This window comes from Pungitius pungitius, chromosome 4, assembly GCF_949316345.1.
Source record: "Pungitius pungitius chromosome 4, fPunPun2.1, whole genome shotgun sequence".
Classification (NCBI taxonomy): Eukaryota; Metazoa; Chordata; class Actinopteri; order Perciformes; family Gasterosteidae; genus Pungitius; species Pungitius pungitius.
Window position 1 is genome coordinate 20,156,335 of NC_084903.1, and position 17,602 is coordinate 20,173,936.

The 17,602-nt window shown below is 45.2% G+C and overlaps 1 protein-coding gene across 1 annotated transcript; it reads left to right on the forward strand.

The window, feature by feature from the left end:
- Nucleotides 1–418: 418 nt before the first annotated feature.
- Nucleotides 419–12,456, forward strand: sall1a (spalt-like transcription factor 1a). The gene is made up of 3 exons (XM_037486662.2): nt 419–1,338; nt 6,606–10,012; nt 10,705–12,456. The coding sequence occupies exons 1-3, from the start codon at nt 1,266–1,268 to the stop codon at nt 11,143–11,145; spliced, it is 3,921 nt and encodes a 1,306-aa protein (XP_037342559.2). The 5' UTR covers nt 419–1,265; the 3' UTR covers nt 11,146–12,456.
- The last annotated feature ends 5,146 nt before the right edge of the window (nt 12,457–17,602 follow it).

Genomic DNA, 17,602 nt, shown 5'->3' on the forward strand with positions numbered 1-17,602 from the left:
TAAACAAACAGCCTCATGGCAACGATATAAAAACAAACAATTTTCGAAGATTTTTCCCTTAGTAATTAAAAGGGATGTTTTTTAGTCCAAATGTGATTGTGATAAAGTCATTCGCTAGAAGAAGAAAAATATCAAGTGGAAGAAATTGGTGAACAGATTATTTTAGATGAACAGACTTGTCCCCGCTCTCTCTACCGCCGATCATCTCAGTGCGAACAAAACGTTTGGATCCGCTGTGCGCAATCACGGAGAGAGAAAGAGAGCGAGTGGGAGAGAGAGAGAGAGAGAGAGAGAGAGAGATAGAGAGGGAGGGGGGAGGTGAAGGTGAACGCCAGCGTGACTGAATAGCCCGGTGACCAATCAGATCCTCGATGGGCCGGGCTCCGCTTTTTCCCCCCCAGTGCTGCACGGGCCCTCAAAGTTTGTTTATTCGCGGAATGCAGTGTGTGATGAAAACGTGTTAGTAAGTCACCCCCTTTTCGACTAATGATAATCAAATGAAACTGATCGGGACGTCTGAAGACACCGTGGACCTTTTGGAACGCTTACCGGTGCCATTTTACGCACGGAACATGCTCGCGCTACACTGCGCTTTAACGCACCGGGAGCCGCGATTGAAACTATTCAGAGAGTAGCTGTCGTTGAGCAAGACAACGCGAACTGAATTACGACCATCTTAAATGCAACTGCGGACGACGGACTGCGGAGTTGTTTGGAGGAAAAAAGTTTGCCCGGGCGGTCGCGGAGGTTTTGAGTCGCGAGCGTCCAACCGGTCCCGCGTCGACGGGACGGAGAGGAAAAGACGACCCAGAGAAACTGTGATCGCTGAATGATTGTCAATGTGAATGATTGAAAGATACCGTCGCAGGGCATTGACTCGAGACGCCGACATCCCCCCCCCCCCGTCGTAGTCACGATAAGCGTTGACTTGGCTAACAGAAGGGGTTAAACCGGATCCAAAGGGAGTTTGGAAGAGCCAGCCTTTCTCCCCCCGTTCGGATCAACTCATTGGGTGGGAGCTGAGAGAGAGACAAGAGTCCCCAGCAAATCAGGAGCTAATTGATTAAAGAGACTTCATTTGAATAGGAGGGGGGCTGGCGAGGTGCCAATCGCCTTTCAAAGAAGCCCCCCCTGTATGATTAATCGCAGAGCATTATTGATAATCATAACGGGGCACATGCGCGGTAGATGGGCTCGATTTACGTAATTTTTGCGAAGGTTTTGTAGTCATTTTTTATTCTTTGCCTGCTGATGTGCCAGCCAGCATGTCGCGGAGGAAACAAGCGAAGCCGCAACACTTCCAATCCGACCCTCATCTGCCTTTATCGGAGCACAATGGTGAGTCCACGTAACTTATCCCCTTTTATCCAAACACCACGAATATCTCCCCTTTTTGAGCAGTTCTTTTTACCAACATTTCGAGGTATTACGTTGAGTTTCACTACTGTTTATGAAATAGGGATGAAACTATATTTTTTTTTTCTTCCTTTTTTTTTAAACAAGGATTACGATTTCCCGACTTCCACTTTATTCCACTTCAAAGGGGAATTTAGACTTTATTATCAGTCATATGCATGCTCAAATATTGGAGCTATTAAAATAAAATCAAAATACACGTTAAATACAGTGAGGGAAGTATCTGTTTGTCGTTAGGGGAACGGTGTGTGTGTTAAAAGTTCCCAAACTTTTTTTTAAAATCTTTTCAGCTTTACCTTCTGATTTTCAATTTTTTTCCTTCTTGTTAAACTATAGTTGAAATTTGACTCACGCCGGTTTAGTTTCGTCGAGGCTGCGCTGCGTAAAGCGGCCGGTCCCGGTGCCTGGAGATGGAATGGACCACCCTGTCTCTCTCTCTCTCTCTCTGCTCCCAACTTTTTTTTTTTCCCCGGGTCCTCGGACATTCTGTCCCACGCTGTAAAGCCTCACAGTGTTTCCAGAACTATTATGAAAATCTCTATCAGTGAGTCATTGGCTGTTTGCACACCAGCGTGCTTTATTACGAAGTAAAAAAGTTCGATCGGAGAGAGAGGGGGGGGGGTCGAACTGCTCCAAAGAGCGCAGAGCAAAACGCATCCTGGAAATCTCCAGAAATGTTTTGTTTTCTGTTTTTTGTTCAAATGGCAGCGTGAAGAAGTGGAGTCTCACACGCTCTTTCTCACGCAAACGCGTTGTATTCGTGTTAATACCAACACGATGGATCGTTTTCCTCAAATACACGCTGATAAATCCGCGTGTTGTTGTTTTACTTGATCGCCTTGAGAGACGCGGTATATGATTAACTTTGGCCTTCTGAGAAAAATAAATAGGACGATGGGAATTATTTTTTTCTCAAAGTTGTGGAATCAGTCTGTGGGCTGCACAGTGGTATCTGTGTGGAGCTCAGGGTTACTGAGTCGAGCGATATCCCGTCAAGCTGTGAACAAATGTTCACTTAATTGATATATTTTTATTGAAGACATGCAACTTAAAAAAAAAAGAAAAAAAACTACGGCATGACATGATTGTAGGATAAAGGTCAATAGCAGTTGAATTGCATAACAGGAGGTTGCGTTGTAACGTGTGATTTTGTTGACCGACTTTCAAATCCCTCATTGACAGGAAAAATCAAATGTGTTTGTTGAACTATATTTATAAGAAAATATATTGATTTAAATGGAAGCTTGTATTTGCTCCGAAATGCAGTATAATAATAATCAGCATTCACATTCTAATTATTTTACAAATGATTTACACAACGAAATAAATGAGACATGCCATGAATAAATATGGAATATTTCATAATATAGGGGAAATAATTTGTTTCCCATATGCTAGACCTGTTGCATAAGGCCTATAAATTACAAAAACGCAATGCAAATACTCTCAAAGCCATATTAATGCTGCATGAAAAGCATGTGAAGGTAATTTGAAAAAAACACTTGCTTCTTTCAGGAGAAAGTCCTGTAGAAAAGGTATTTGCAGCCCATTTCACGTGATTTTTAGGAACTTAATTCCTGAAGAATGTTTTTTTTTTTCTTCTCCTGCATCTTCTTTTAAATCTAATAAACTTTCTGAACAGTCACTTTTTTTGTCACTAGCTCTTGCAGAATGCAAATTCCCAAACAAAGTCTCATTCCATACCACATGTTAAAATTGTGTGTAAAAAAAAAAAAAAAAAAAAGCGTCCTGTGTTTGTCATTTTCAACGCTATGGACATGATGTCTCTGGGGGGGGGGGGGGGGGTGGGGGGGGTGCTCCTTGCGAGCGAGCGTGCCTGTGTGTGTCTTCTGGAGAGCGGTGGTAGTTCGGAAGTGCAAACAGAAAGTCATTGTGCTTGTCGCGGAATACCAGTGATGCTGAGGGCCGGGCGTTGCTGGGAGGTCGGGGCCGAGGGCCGCAGAGGGTGGGATGCTGGGCTGTTTTAACCTTTGCCAGTGTCCCCTCTGTGTTGGAGGTGACGCGAGTTCAGGGCCCCGTGTGTTCCTCGCCACCTCGCCATTGAACCCCGCTGGTTTGGAGCCGCGGGCGGCCCCCGGCGAGGCCTCGGCGTTTCATTCAAGTGCGTGTGCGTGTGTGTTTGTGTGTGTGTGTGTGTGGGGCCTTATCAATGTTGTGGTCGTCCCCCTTTGCCCTATCAGAGTGGCCCCCCCAGAGGGGAGATTTGCAGGGCAGCCCACTCTGCGCTGTGGTTCCCTGCAAACGGAGAGTGAAGTTGCTTGTCATTCTGCCAGTGTTTATGTGGTGTGAGTCTAGCCGTAGCCTGAAGGACTTGCTTTGCCTTTTTTTTTTTCTTCTTTTTTTTTTTCCCCTCCTCCCCTCCCCTCGAGCTTTAAGCATGTCAACCCGGGGCCCGAGTTTCTTTAGATTCTCGTCCTGGGCCACGGCAGCTTTAGTGGAACCCCATCTAGTGTTCAGTGGGATGAGTCCTGAGTGCTGGAGACGATGAGAGCAGCAAAACCTCCTGAAGTTACAAGTGTCAAGAGGCTCACAGAGGCCCCCGGCGAGAAAATAATGTAGGATCTCTCAAAGCTCTCCGCTAACTTTTTCAACTTGTCCTCGCTTTCTTGGCTCTCGTGTGATTTTTGGTCAGTCACTGTCCTCTGCTCTTTGTCTCTCATGACGCCCTTTCGCCCTGCACACTGCCTACGTGTTGCTTTTAAATTGAGATTCTAGGGAAGTTTTACAGACTCTATCTTTATGCCAGCTTGACTTTATCTTAATTTTAATCGGAAGTTAATCCTTGCTATTTGGGGAATTAAGCCTAATGCTAGCATCTGCGTTGTTTGCTATTCTGGTCTTAGTTGGACAGTGGGTTTATACTCGTGCATTGATTTGGTTTTATGATTATTTTGTCATGTAAAATGTAAAAAGGCACAGTCGAAAAAAGCCAATCTTCAAGCGTTTATGTTGATAAAATACAAAAATATATATATTTTCTTCTAAAACATTTCAAATTTAAGATTGCAGTTGATGACGACCAGTTTGCTGCATCGCACCATTGTGATAAATGTTTTTCTCCATTTGCTTAATTATAGAATGCGCTGATGCATTTATATAATCTACTCTGTCGTTCTAGTTTTCTCTTGTTATATATTCTAGTCATATTTGTATTATTTTAATTTCTTTGCATTTAATGTTAAAAAATTTAAAAAAATTAAACAGTTTAGAAAATGCACACTGTATAAAATAATATGGTCTATTATGGTCTCTTTCTATATGTATTATTTATATGGTGAATTACTTAAATTTCTTCACCATTTCTGAAAAAGTAAATGCATTGTGATTTTTCTCTAATGCTCCACTTTGATTTTAACTGTACATCTCCTATAAGTCTGGTAAAAAAAAAAACCTTTTACTTTTTTGTATTTTTCCTATTTTCATCCCCGTATGTGATGCAACAGGATATTCCTGACTCTAATTTGAGTACAGGCAGCTTTGAGAAAAGGTGTTTATTTAATACCCACATTTCTCACACTATAAATCAAACACGTTTTTTTTTCTTCTTCAAAATTAGCTCCTGGGGTGTAGGTAGACGGTGGGTCGGAAGGAGGGGGGGGGGGGGGGGCGGATTTAAAACGAAAAGTTATGATTAAAGTTAAGTCTTGTTTGCATGGTTTGGTGGTGTGAGGGCCAGGGTTTACTGTCATGGCAACTTTGCGTTATCTGATGTCTCTGGGCAGAGAAACATTGAGGGAGATAATCCCTGAATTAAACAGGATCTGCTTTGAGTCGACTGAGATGAGCAGGGCCAGGCTGCGCCGACGATCCCCGCCGCTCCCATGCTGCGCGAACAATGGGAAGGCATCCTGTCTCTCTGTGGGGCAGGGCTGCACTCCTCTGGGTTTCATTTGCAAATGAATTCTTGGCCCTGATGAAAGTGTTGAGGGGCCAGAGGGACAATAAAAAGGGGCTCATAGAGAAATACAATTTGTAAATCAACTTGTATGTTAAACAGCAAGATTTTAGTGTGACAAAGAGGGAGAAGAATCAGGAAAGTCTGGAGCACAGCAGTGGCTTTGGGGGGGGGGGGGGGGGGGGCAGGGTGATGCTTTGCCTTTCCACTCCCTGACTTGTCTTGTTCATCAAAATGTAAAATGCCAAAACACATTGCTCTCACGATCCTCATCAGCATTTCTTTAGAGTTCTCATTTGAGTGACATCATAGGTTGCTGTGTTGTGTTTCCTGCGAGACCTGTGAACTGGTGTGTCAAGTTTCCGAGTTTTGGCAAGTTAGTGAAGAATTCTTGCCCTTCTCTAAAGTTTTGGCCATGTAATTTATACATTTGTCTGTTGGTTTTGTCCCAGAGCAACTTACTGATTAGTGTTTGGTCTAAGGTTGCTCACGTTTATTTAAACAAAAAAGATAAATGGATCACTTTTACATTTTTGCAAACATTTCAACCATAATAAAGAATGTCATATCTTAGGTACTGAATCAGCCTCCTTTTTATGTTTCGCTCTCATTTTTTCCTCTTTTGTTTTGCTCGCTGTATTTAGTGTCTGCACGTAAAAGCCTAGACACACAAGGCTCTGTTTTTCATGTCTCACCGTGACTGCTGCCTGAGTGGATACAAATTAGTTTAGTGACATAGATAACCTGTCCGAGATGCCCATAGTTGGCTGAAAATGAGCAAAGTTGACAGCAAATTGAAAGTCTAATAAGTCCTTCAAATGCTTGATTTGAGCCTAGTGGACAAGTCGACTTTGAAGGGCATGGAATATAGGAAATCAATGCCTTTCTATGAAATTTCATTAAGACCCAACGTCCTCACTTCACTCTATTCTATATTTTGATGGATTATCTGGAGAAAATGATTACCTTTGGTCGGATTGATGAGACCCAGATGTACATCTTCAAAGATCACTTTTAAGCAATATTTGAGTAGTTCCAATTGATTTTGTTTCCCTCTTATCGTGTTTCAGAGGCCACTGCATTGAATAGGGCCTTTTCTCATTTCTGTTGGCTTATTGTTGCCTTTCGATCGTTGTTTTTGTGAACGTATCAAGGGGATAAGTGTAAAACTGATTAACTTAAGATTAACAACAATGGAATTTGAGGAGATAAAGCTGCTTCTTCAGCTGCAAAACATTTCTAATCACTAATCCTCTGTTTTGTCTCTTTTCAGGGGACACAGAACTTTGCTCAGAGGATCCCCCCTGCAAGGAGTCAGACGCCCACGTCTGTAGCAGATGTTGTGCTGAGTTCTTTGAACTATCAGATCTTGAAGAACACCAGAAAAATTGCTCTAAGAATCAGCTAGTTCTGATTGTGAATGAACACCCCGTCTCCCCCACCGGAACTTTCTCACCTGGGTCTTCTCCGCATAATCCCGATGACCAGATGAATGACACAGCTAATAACACTGATCAAACAGAGTGCAGTGACCTCTTGGAGCCAAACTCTCCTGACAAAGACGAAGCCATGGACGTGGACGTTTCCGGAATGAGCAGCGGTCATGAAGAGGAAGGCAGTTACACAGAGAGCGGGAGCCCCATCGACACAGTCGGCTGCCATGGTGGCAGGAGCACCTCTGGCCCTGCAGTTGGTACCTCTGCTATTTCTGCGCCTCTACCTCAGCTCAGAAACCTGTCTGACCTGGGAAACTTCTCCATGATCAACAGCAATGTTATAATTGAAAATCTGCAAAGCACCAAAGTGGCCGTGGCCCAATTCTCCCAAGAGGCCCGTAACACAGGGGGCCCCAGGGTGGCAGTGCCCGCCCTTATGGAGCAGCTCCTCGGCCTACAACAGCAACAGATCCACCAGTTGCAGCTTATCGAGCAGATTCGCCATCAGATACTGCTACTGGCCTCCCAGTCCCCGGAACTGCAGGTGCCCCCGACTTCTGCTCCAGGCACAATGGGGCCTGCTGCCAACCCACTGACCACACTCAGCTCACATCTTTCCCAGCAGCTGGCTGCAGCCGCAGGCCTAGCCCAGAACCTGGCCAGTCAGTCCGCCAGTATTAATAGCCTAAAGCAGCTGGCTGCAGCAGCACAGCTACCTCAGTCCAACCCAAGCAGCAGTGAGACATCTCAGAGCATTAGCACACTGGGGCCATCAACAGTCAACACCCAATCCTCTGACAAGAGGCCGAATCATATGAGTAGCCTCCACTCTCAGCTCAGCAACTCCTCCCTCACCAAGTCATCCACGCCAGCATTCGGAATGGGAAGCCTGATAAGCTCTGCAGTGAATCCCCTTCTACCTCAGCCCCCACCTGGTAACCCAATATTTTCCAGCTCTTTGCCCAGTGTTGGCACCACCGTAGAGGACCTCAACTCTTTAGCAGCTTTGGCCCAGCAGAGGAAAGGCAAGCCGCCAAATGTCACTTCATTTGAACACAAGAGCAGCACTGATGAGGCTTTCTTCAAGCATAAGTGCAGGTTTTGTGGCAAGGTGTTTGGAAGTGACAGTGCCTTGCAAATCCACCTGCGCTCTCACACTGGCGAGAGACCGTACAAGTGTAATATATGTGGCAACCGCTTCTCCACCCGGGGTAACCTGAAGGTGCATTTCCAGCGCCATAAAGAAAAATACCCACACATCCAGATGAACCCCTACCCTGTTCCTGAGCATTTAGACAACATACCAACAAGCACCGGCATCCCATACGGCATGTCCATGCCTCCTGAGAAACCTGTCACCAGCTGGCTGGACAGCAAACCAGTTTTGCCCACAATGACTTCCTCAGTTGGCATGTTGCTGCCACCAACCATGCCGAGCTTGCCCCATTTCATCAAAAAGGAAGATCATTCAATAGCCATAACTAGCCCTTCTGTCGCAAAGAGTGTCTTGGGCACTACTGAGCCTTCAGCTAAATGTATGGACCGGGTGTCTGAAGAAGGTGAAGGTGCAACTTTGCCTACCTCAAATGGGAGAACTGAAGAAGGCAGCCACTCCTCAGGCTTCATGACAAACGTGAGCTCGGCCTCAGAAAGCACTGCTGACTACACAACATCAAACAGTCCGCCCATGATGACCAACCCCCTCATGCCTCTTATGTCTGATCAGTTCAAGGCTAAATTCCCCTTTGGCGGTATCCTAGATCCTCTCCAGGGGTCAGAGACCTCCAAGCTACAGCAGCTTGTGGAGAACATCGACAGGAAGGTGGCAGACCCAAATGAATGTGTCATCTGCCACCGGGTGCTGAGCTGCCAAAGTGCTCTTAAAATGCACTACCGCACTCACACCGGGGAAAGGCCCTTCAAGTGTAAAATCTGTGGCAGGGCCTTTACCACCAAGGGTAATCTTAAGACTCACTACAGCGTCCATAGGGCCATGCCTCCCCTGAGGGTCCAACACTCCTGTCCTATTTGTCAGAAGAAGTTCACAAATGCCGTGGTTCTTCAGCAACACATCCGCATGCACATGGGTGGGCACATCCCCAACACCCCTCTACCAGAGAGTTACCCAGAGTCCATGGTCTCTGACACTGGGTCATTTGACGAGGGAAACATTGATGATCTGGACAACTTCTCTGATGACAACTTTGAAGGAATGGAGGAGGGCCCAGACAGCAGTGTGCCAGACACACCGAGGTCAGCTGAAGCGTTTCATGACAGTCTATGTAACTCCCCAGCCCTCCATGAATTGTCAAGCCAGGAGGGGAGAGAGAGAAATGGAGAAGAAAGTGCCCACAATAATGAAACCGAGGAGCTACAAGTCATCCAAATGAGGGCTATGGCAAACGGCTTTGTTGAGAGAGATTGCTTCACCAATGACTCCTCGTCTTTAGGAGGGGATGTTGACAGCCAAAGTCCCGGGAGTCCAGCTGTGTCAGAATCTACCTCCTCCATGCAGGCACCATCCCCCATTAGCATGCAGCCACAACCACGCAAATCCCCTAGTCTCGAAGAAAGGCACCAGAGGGCATTATCGTTGGAGCACACCACTGCAAGCCTCTTGCACTCTAACCCCTCCAACATTGGAGCACTGGACCTGACATCTGTCAATCCCTCAAAAGATCCCTTAGGCATGTTATTCCCCTTCCGTGAGCGTAGCATCATCAAGAACACATCCTGTGACATCTGTGGGAAGACCTTCGCTTGTCAGAGTGCCTTGGACATTCACTATCGAAGCCATACCAAAGAACGGCCATTTATTTGCACGGCCTGCAACAGGGGTTTCTCCACCAAGGGCAACCTCAAGCAGCACATGCTCACCCATCAAATGAGAGACCTGCCCTCACAACTCTTTGAGCCGTCAAACACGAGCCTGTCCTCCAGCCCAACCCCTTCCCTTCTCTCTGTAGGCTCTGTTAACAAACCAGAGGTTAATGGCTTCCTCCATAGCCTCCACATAGAAAACAAGGAAATGCCCTCTGGCTTGGTCACATCATCTGCCTCCACGTCCCCAGTGCTTTCTGCCGCTCCGCAACGGAGGACGCCCAAGCAACACTTCTGCAACGCCTGCGGGAAGTGTTTCTCCTCCTCCAGCGCTCTGCAGATCCACGAGAGAACCCACACAGGGGAGAAGCCCTTTGCCTGCAGCATCTGTGGCCGAGCCTTTACCACCAAAGGAAACCTCAAGGTAAATGTTGAGGCATCCAGAAATCCGCCGGCCTCCCGAAAGTTTGTGCGTGAGAACGTTTATGGAAATGTGTCTCAGAGGTCCTGTAGGGTTTTATACAGCGTGTGAGTGCACTAGGCATCAAGAGGTGATCGTGTTGTATAATTAATGACAGGAAACGCTCTCTGAAAAAAAGAAGTTACCTTATGATGGAAAGGCTGAATCATGCAACTGGTAGGAATTCCACAATGTAATCAGCTAAGAATGATTTGGTGCACAGGTCGGTCAGTAGTTTTGAGCAATACACTATTTGAAAACTGCCACAGGCCTAAATTATTAGGACAGGATCCCACATAGAGAGATTTGGGATGCATGGACACTTATTTATCCCCAAGCCCAATGTTCCCCTTGTGAGATGAACAAATTAAACAGCATGTCTTAGTTTTGCCAAAAAGAAAAAAAAGAAGATATTTACACGTGCCGTTACCTCTCACAGCATAAGCAACTAACTGGTCTGCTGCACACCGGGTGTGAAGCTATTTTAATTCGGAGTCAAGCATTATTATTATTTTTTCCATTGCATCATCTCATGTGCAGCTCTCGTGACCAAGTTTGTAAACATCACTAATTTTCATCCTTCTCTTTGTCTCCCTCCTTTTTATTCCCCTCCTCTCGCTCTCTCTCTCTCTCTCTCTCTCTCTCTCTCTCTGCAGGTCCACATGGGCACGCACATGTGGAACAGCGCTCCCGCCAGACGTGGGCGCAGGCTCTCTGTGGACGGGCCAATGGCCTTCCTGGGTGCAAACCCCGTCAAGTTTCCTGAAATCTTCCAGAAGGACATGGCATCAAGGGCGAGCAACGGGGACCCAACCAGCTTCTGGAACCAGTACGCCGCAGCCTTCTCCAACGGCCTGGCGATGAAGACCAACGAAATCTCTGTCATCCAGAACGGAGGCCTCCCACCCATGTCGGGCAGCATGATAAATGGGGGTAGCTCTCCCATCGGTGGCATGACCGGCAGCCTCGACAAGCTGCACAGCATGGAGCCCAACGCTGCCCTTGCAGGTTTGGAGAAAATGGCCAACACGGAGAACGGGGCCCACTTCCGGTTCACTCGCTTCATGGAGGATAATAAAGAAATCGTCACCAGTTAAAGTGAATGTCCTCGGGTTGCGCACGGACACATATTGTACACACATGTAGACAAACAAGAAAGAGAACAAGACAGGGACAAAATCAACTGAACTGCTTTGCTCGCCATTGAATCTTTACGAACACGAGTGTGAAGACAAGTTGCTTTTTTTGTACAATGTACATGTTATAGTTTTACGGAGCTTATTTATTAGTGATTATAACCTTGCTTGAAACCAAGTGGAAGCATTAACAGTTAGGTTTTTGTTTGTTTTAAAGCCAGAATGGGTATGTATGGGTGCTTAAAAAAATGTGCTTTTGAAACTTAGAATATCTGGGTAGATAACCTTACCTTGGCATTAAGTTATTTTCTGTCTGTAGTAGCTATAACCGAACTGTCGATGTACATGTGATGCATTAGCCCTGTAATAAGCAAACAGACTTGCTGTAAATACTGTACACTGATCTTCTGTAGATGGTCTAACATCTGTGTGTTCATGCCCCCCCCCCCTCCCCCCCTCTTTCCTCATTCAAGCAAAACAATGACATTCAGGCAAGGGACTCAATTATGTCGTAGTTCCTTTCTTTCCAACTGATATTTACTTTATTTTATTTAAGGATGACAAAACATTGAAGCTTGCTACAATTCAAGGGTTTCTTTAGTGTTGACTTTTGTTGTTACCGTTTCTGTGTATTGTACTTTTTACTTTTTATTTTCTTCCATATTTCCCCCTCAATTTTTTTTTTTTGTTGCTCGTATTTTTGGTGTTGGTGAAAGCAAGACAGAAGGGAACATTTGGTGTGGCCCATTTACTGGCTTTTGGAACTGAGACAGCCAATCAAATGAGCAGGATTCTCCTTCAGTTCTCAGCTGGATTTCCACGTTGCTGCTATGTCCCAGCATCCTCACTGACATCAAGTGCAAAGTTATGTGTTGAAGCTTCTGTAAATACGCTCAGACGTGGAAATAAAAACTCCCTCGTAAGAAAAATGTACATAGAGCTCACACAAGAGAAGTCCATCACGGCCATGGGACAAAATGATAGTGTTTTTATAAATATAAATATATATTAGGTTTGACAACCTTCGGACTGTTACATGCACTTTCTTGGAAAGTTGGAAGATCTTTATGGGTCCAGTTTCTCTACACTTTAATACCTACTAACAACTAAGATACTGTAATTCTTTACTCTAATAATCAAATACATCAGTTTTCCAAAAGAAACATTGTGCGTGTGTGTGTGTGTACTTTTATTCCCATCTTTATTTATCGTACTGTTGGATCTATACTGGTAATTCTTTTTTTTTCACGCATCAAACGTTGACAATCATTTGCAACAGTAACAGAAATGGAAATAAAAAAAAACGTTTTGTCTTTGAATGAAGTGTGTTTAGAGCTGCCGTTCCACCGATGATGAGCATCTCGAGCAGTAGTCGATCATTAATCGTGTTGTTTTCTCGTGTTTAAAAGTCGCAGTTTTAACCTCATCACTTCCGCTGCTGTTTTTTTTTTTGTTGTTGTTGTTGTCTTTCGTCGCATCGTCGATCCTCGGGACCGAGAAGAGGCTTTTTACGCGGAAAGCAAAAGGTTCCCTCCACCCACACACTTGCACGGTTTCTAGTTTACGGACGGAATTAAAGCGGAGACTAAATAGTAGTTTTCACTTGTGGAAAATGAACTGTTGTACGCGGAAACGACCTGTTTTCCATAAAGCTAAAATAAGTTGATCACACGCGGGTGTCCGGATAAAGCCTCCGACGGCTTTCAGGGCATTTGCCTTTTTCTCTTTTTCTTTTCTTTTTCAAACCGAATTTTTCCCGTTTTTGTATTTCAACAGCTGCATTTAATCAAACAGATCGTTGCACATTCGGCAGGATCTGTTCATTTGCACCCCCCCCCCCCCTCCTCCTCTTCACGTAGCCGAAATCCTCAATATTTACGTTTTATATTTCAAGACGACGCTAAATGATCCATGCACACATTGCCGTTTTTTTTTTCTTCCTTTTTAACAATCACATCTGCTCTGCTCTGTTTGTGCAGCACATCGGCTTCCCGAGAGTTTTTTTTTTTTTTTTTCAAAGGGACAGAGACAAATAAAACCGTTCCGCCGTGTTACCGTTTGGTTAATTAAGACAAATATTTACGACTTTTACGTCCGCGTACATTTCATTTTAAACAGATTTTCGGCCTCATCGTTTAAAAATGTAATATTTATTGATGTTGTTTTCATCATTTGCAATGTAACATTTCTAATGTTTCATTACAAAATAAATAAAAGTAACATTTCAATTCAAACGCATTGAAGATGAACACAGAAGTGTTGCAGGCCTTGTCTCAGTGAACCAAAAAGCTTATACATATATATATATATATATATATATATATATATATATATATATATTTCTGTTGGATACTAACAGGTGGGAAACCGGAATAAACAGGACCAAATGCATGCTTTATCTCTGAGCAGTCCCCACCACTGGGCAGGGGCCGGGCCATTCGCTCTCTCTCGGTACCTCGCTGCAGTATCGATTGAGCTGTGCAGTGTTACAGAAACACTTGAATCTCAGGTGGCGGGAATGTGTACAATTGATCTCTTCCACTGTGGCTCCCAGCAGTGGCTTCTTGGTCCACAACACAGAGCACCACAGGAAGAGCCGAGCCAACACACTGAAACACAATCGCCGCGGCCTAAGAGGGGGCGCGTCCCCCCCCCTCCCTGTTCACTGTCTCATCTGCCTCAATGTGCTCTCAGGGTGCAGAAAACATACATGTTATAAGATGCACATTATATTATAAACACACTCACACATACGTTGCATTTTCCAGCCTCACACACCTTTCTGTAAAATTTTTATCTGATTTATTTTCATTTTAGTGTTGGCTGTTTTTTTTCTGCCATGTGAGCTAAATGACTTGATGGCCTTCAGCCGCAGTGTCTGGAGAGGAAGGGAACCATCAGCAAAGGAGCATTACTCTCTTTAGCTGTAAGCCCCTCCTGTCCACTTACTGTACACTAAGGTTCATTAAAGGCCTCGTCTTAAGTAAGGAGTGTATGCACAGCTGGCGCATTGCATGAATAGCATCATTTGTTTCTAGCGTCTAACTATACTTCACTATACAACATGTCTTCCTTATTCGCCTTATTTTTCAAATAGTTTTGAATATTTTGAATAAAGGTTTTATGGAAATTTTAAATTTGAGAGAAAACTTTTAATGCAATGCCTAACAAAACTAAATGAATTTATAAATATATATATATATATATATATATATATATATATATATATATACAGTATATTACGACTGTTAGCAATTTTGGGTCGTGGAATCTGTTTCATTCCTCCTGTTTCCACCCTCCACAGTGCTGCGGTGTGCAGGTCAGCTTGAGATGAAGCTGCACGTCGGCGATCTTCCAGAGCTGGAGACGTCTTCTGCCTTTTGTAGTCGGGCCCTCCTGAGTCGATACAAACCGTAGCCCCGGGGCCAGGCCTCGCCTCCCCACTGAGGTTCTGGCCCACTGCTACGAGATCAAAGACCCCGCGGAGAACAATGGTGAGCCTCGTTTAGCCGGACGCGCTTCACTTTACCCCACGTGCGCCGCCACACCTGCCCACGCTGTCAGTCACATTCAGGTGACGAATTGACTGGCAGTCTTCGTTTTCCCTAATATTTCCTGTAATTATATTTTATAGTTTAATATTTGTGTAAGCCTCACCCTAAATTCACCTCGTCATTTTCCTCCAGCGTTTTCATGCTGGTTTTATCTTCCCGTGTCTCTCGCCGTGCTTCCTGTGGAAAATGGATCCCGTCTGCAGCAGCGTGTACACAGCTGGTAGCAAAACAAGAGCTCCAGATTGTAAGTACAAACATGGGGCAGGATTTCTACACACTTTCAGTTATCACAGACGAGCAATCAAAGTCTTCTAGGAATCATCCATCCTGCTGAAATCCCGACATCCCCCTCCCCCCCCCCGTTCTGCTCCCGTTTGCTCTCCATTGAAGTTGCTCTTTGGTCTCATAAGATCATCCCTGCATGGTTTATTTTTACGGCACAGCGATCTGGAGACCATCCGCATCCAGCTCATTCATCTTGCAGTTCACCCCGCTCCTTTTGCTCTGTGCGGTGAGAAAGAGAGGCACGTACCCATATTGCCTTTCATGACACGTCGTGTCAGACAAACAGGTGGGAGACCTAGCGTGCGGCTCCCCCCCCCCCACCCCCACCCCCTTACCCAGGCCCGTCCTCTTAACAAGGCACCCACGCCTGCGGAACCCGCCACAGTGCTCCGTTTCCCTCATCGTCCGATGGGAACCTTCGGGGATGCTAATGAACGTGTACAGTGAGGGTTTGTCTCACGCACAGTGCTCCCGCTATATAAGTCTCCCAGTTTATCATCACCACTGAAATTGCAAGCCCGTTTTACTACAGGGCGGACATTAGGCCCATTGTGATGCTAATTCTTTCAAATTTGATGTCTGGGGTTTGTTCTTTCAGGGCAGGATAGGTTTATGAGACTGGGTCTTTTTGAGAAAAGCACCCCCCCCCCCCTTTTTTTTTTTTGTAATCCCGGGAAAGCCCTCCAGTAAAAGGTTGTCCTCATTGCCCCTGAAAGCAAATTTAATTTAATGTCCATTTCCATTTAAAGATGAATCAAGTTTCCGTGTTTTGTACAGTAGAATGGAGACAGATCGTCTTTCTTTGGTTTTAAAGAACAGCCTTGAGATTAAGTAGGCTGATTGTGGCCCTTTCACCATCAGAATTACAGTTGGTAACCCTAGCCAGGGCTGTCTGCTGTGGGGCCCGAAACACACCGAGTTGGGGACGCTCTCTGTTAATGTCATCTCACAGATTCAATTTCCTCATCGCAATCTTACCTCGACTCCCACAACCTATGACATGTATTCTTGGGTCTTTCACACAGTGTCAGAGCCTGCTAGGGAGATGGAAAGATATTCCACCGGCAGAGAGATATTGATATTGAGCGTGAAGGTGGGGTGTCGCTGGGCAGAAGCCCTTCAGCCGCTTGTCAGGTGTGTTTGATTCCATAGGTGATCCGGAGAGATGTCTTGAGTTTATTGAATTTGTCATTTTCGGCCCGGGAGTGAAAAGGGCACCTGTGTGTAGCCGTAAGCCCCCCCCCCCACCAACGCCTGGACCGCCACCCACATCACGCGATGACAGCTGACGTGCACGGACAACCCCGGAGCTGTTGGTTGTTATTTTCATCGTTGTTTTTTGAAAGCAGTCCATCCGTCTCCGTGTACATTATTCATCGGGGGAAGCAGCTGAAAGGATATTTACTTCAGTCAATTTTCTTATAAAAGCCTCCTCGGGCCCCCCCCCCCAAAAAAAAAAAATAGTCACCTTCGGTTACAGCTAGGAAAACATAGCTGCGTCAGAGGCGGGTTCAAATCGCAGACGGTTGCATTGTGGATGCGGGCCACCCACCGCACTGCTCCATCAAAGGAATGGCCTTCAACAGCGGCTGAATATTCAGTGACGTTATTGGTGTGCGTGGTAGCTTCCCCTAAGGCGGCCACGGACTGTGGGGAAAAAAAAGGAGGAAGGACTGATAGAGATTTCGCACTATTTTACTGTCCTTTGTGGGATTTTGGGGGGCGCTGCACAGCGTATCCAACGGGGCGAGATCACAGATCCGCCACCCACTCATTCTCAGCTCTTTGGTCCTGGTTGGTTCTCTCGTTGGACTTCTTGTTGAGGGCGGGGAGGAAAATGGTTTCCTCTGTGAAATGTGTAATCAAATGTAAGATAAGAAATGGATTAGGTCATGGCAATTCCCACAATGTTTTGTTTGATGTGTGCATGTGTGTGTCTGTGTGTGTGTCTGTTGTGTGTATGTCTCAGTTGCACCGCCAGAATTAGATGTTTGACTCTGCCGGGTCTGCCAGCGCCAGCGCGCCGCCACCCACCACATTAAAACGTCCGATAAATGGCATATGCTTCGATGACACGAGTACATGATTTCGTGCATGTGTAAATTTGTGTGTATTATAGTGTGCTGCAGGTACTTTTTGCCTTCCTCGTGCTCAGTTAAGTCCACCACCTGTGATTAATAAGATCCAGCAGGTTAATGTTTAATCAATCAACTGGGAGAGAAGCCTCTAAATGGCCTAGTTTATCTTTAACCAATGCATCACATTTAATGCACCAAAACAGCCAAAAGTCACTTTTTGCTTTCTGCTAATGTTTATCAGTCCTCGGGGAGAATAACTTACAACAGGCCCAGTTGCTTGTTTTTCTTTCTGTACAAAAAAGTAAGAAAGGGTCCAACTATCAAGAGCATAAATGAAGGGATTTTAAAGACTCAAATATCACACAGCAAGGTCAACATGTATAATGGGTGACTGTAAAATTCTAGCTCAAATCCCAAAAACTTTTTACAGCTATAGTGGGGGTAATTTTGTTTCCTTGCGCCACTCCGTATAAGTAATTTTTGTACCACTTACACTGCCAT

Bases quoted from the DNA above. Each gene is read 5' to 3' on its own strand.
- sall1a (XM_037486662.2), top strand. From the start codon at position 1,266: ATGTCGCGGAGGAAACAAGCGAAGCCGCAACACTTCCAATCCGACCCT. The intron at 1,339-6,605 runs GTGAGTCCACGT...GTCTCTTTTCAG, and splicing joins GCCTTTATCGGAGCACAATG to GGGACACAGAACTTTGCTCA. The intron at 10,013-10,704 runs GTAAATGTTGAG...CTCTCTCTGCAG, and splicing joins CCACCAAAGGAAACCTCAAG to GTCCACATGGGCACGCACAT.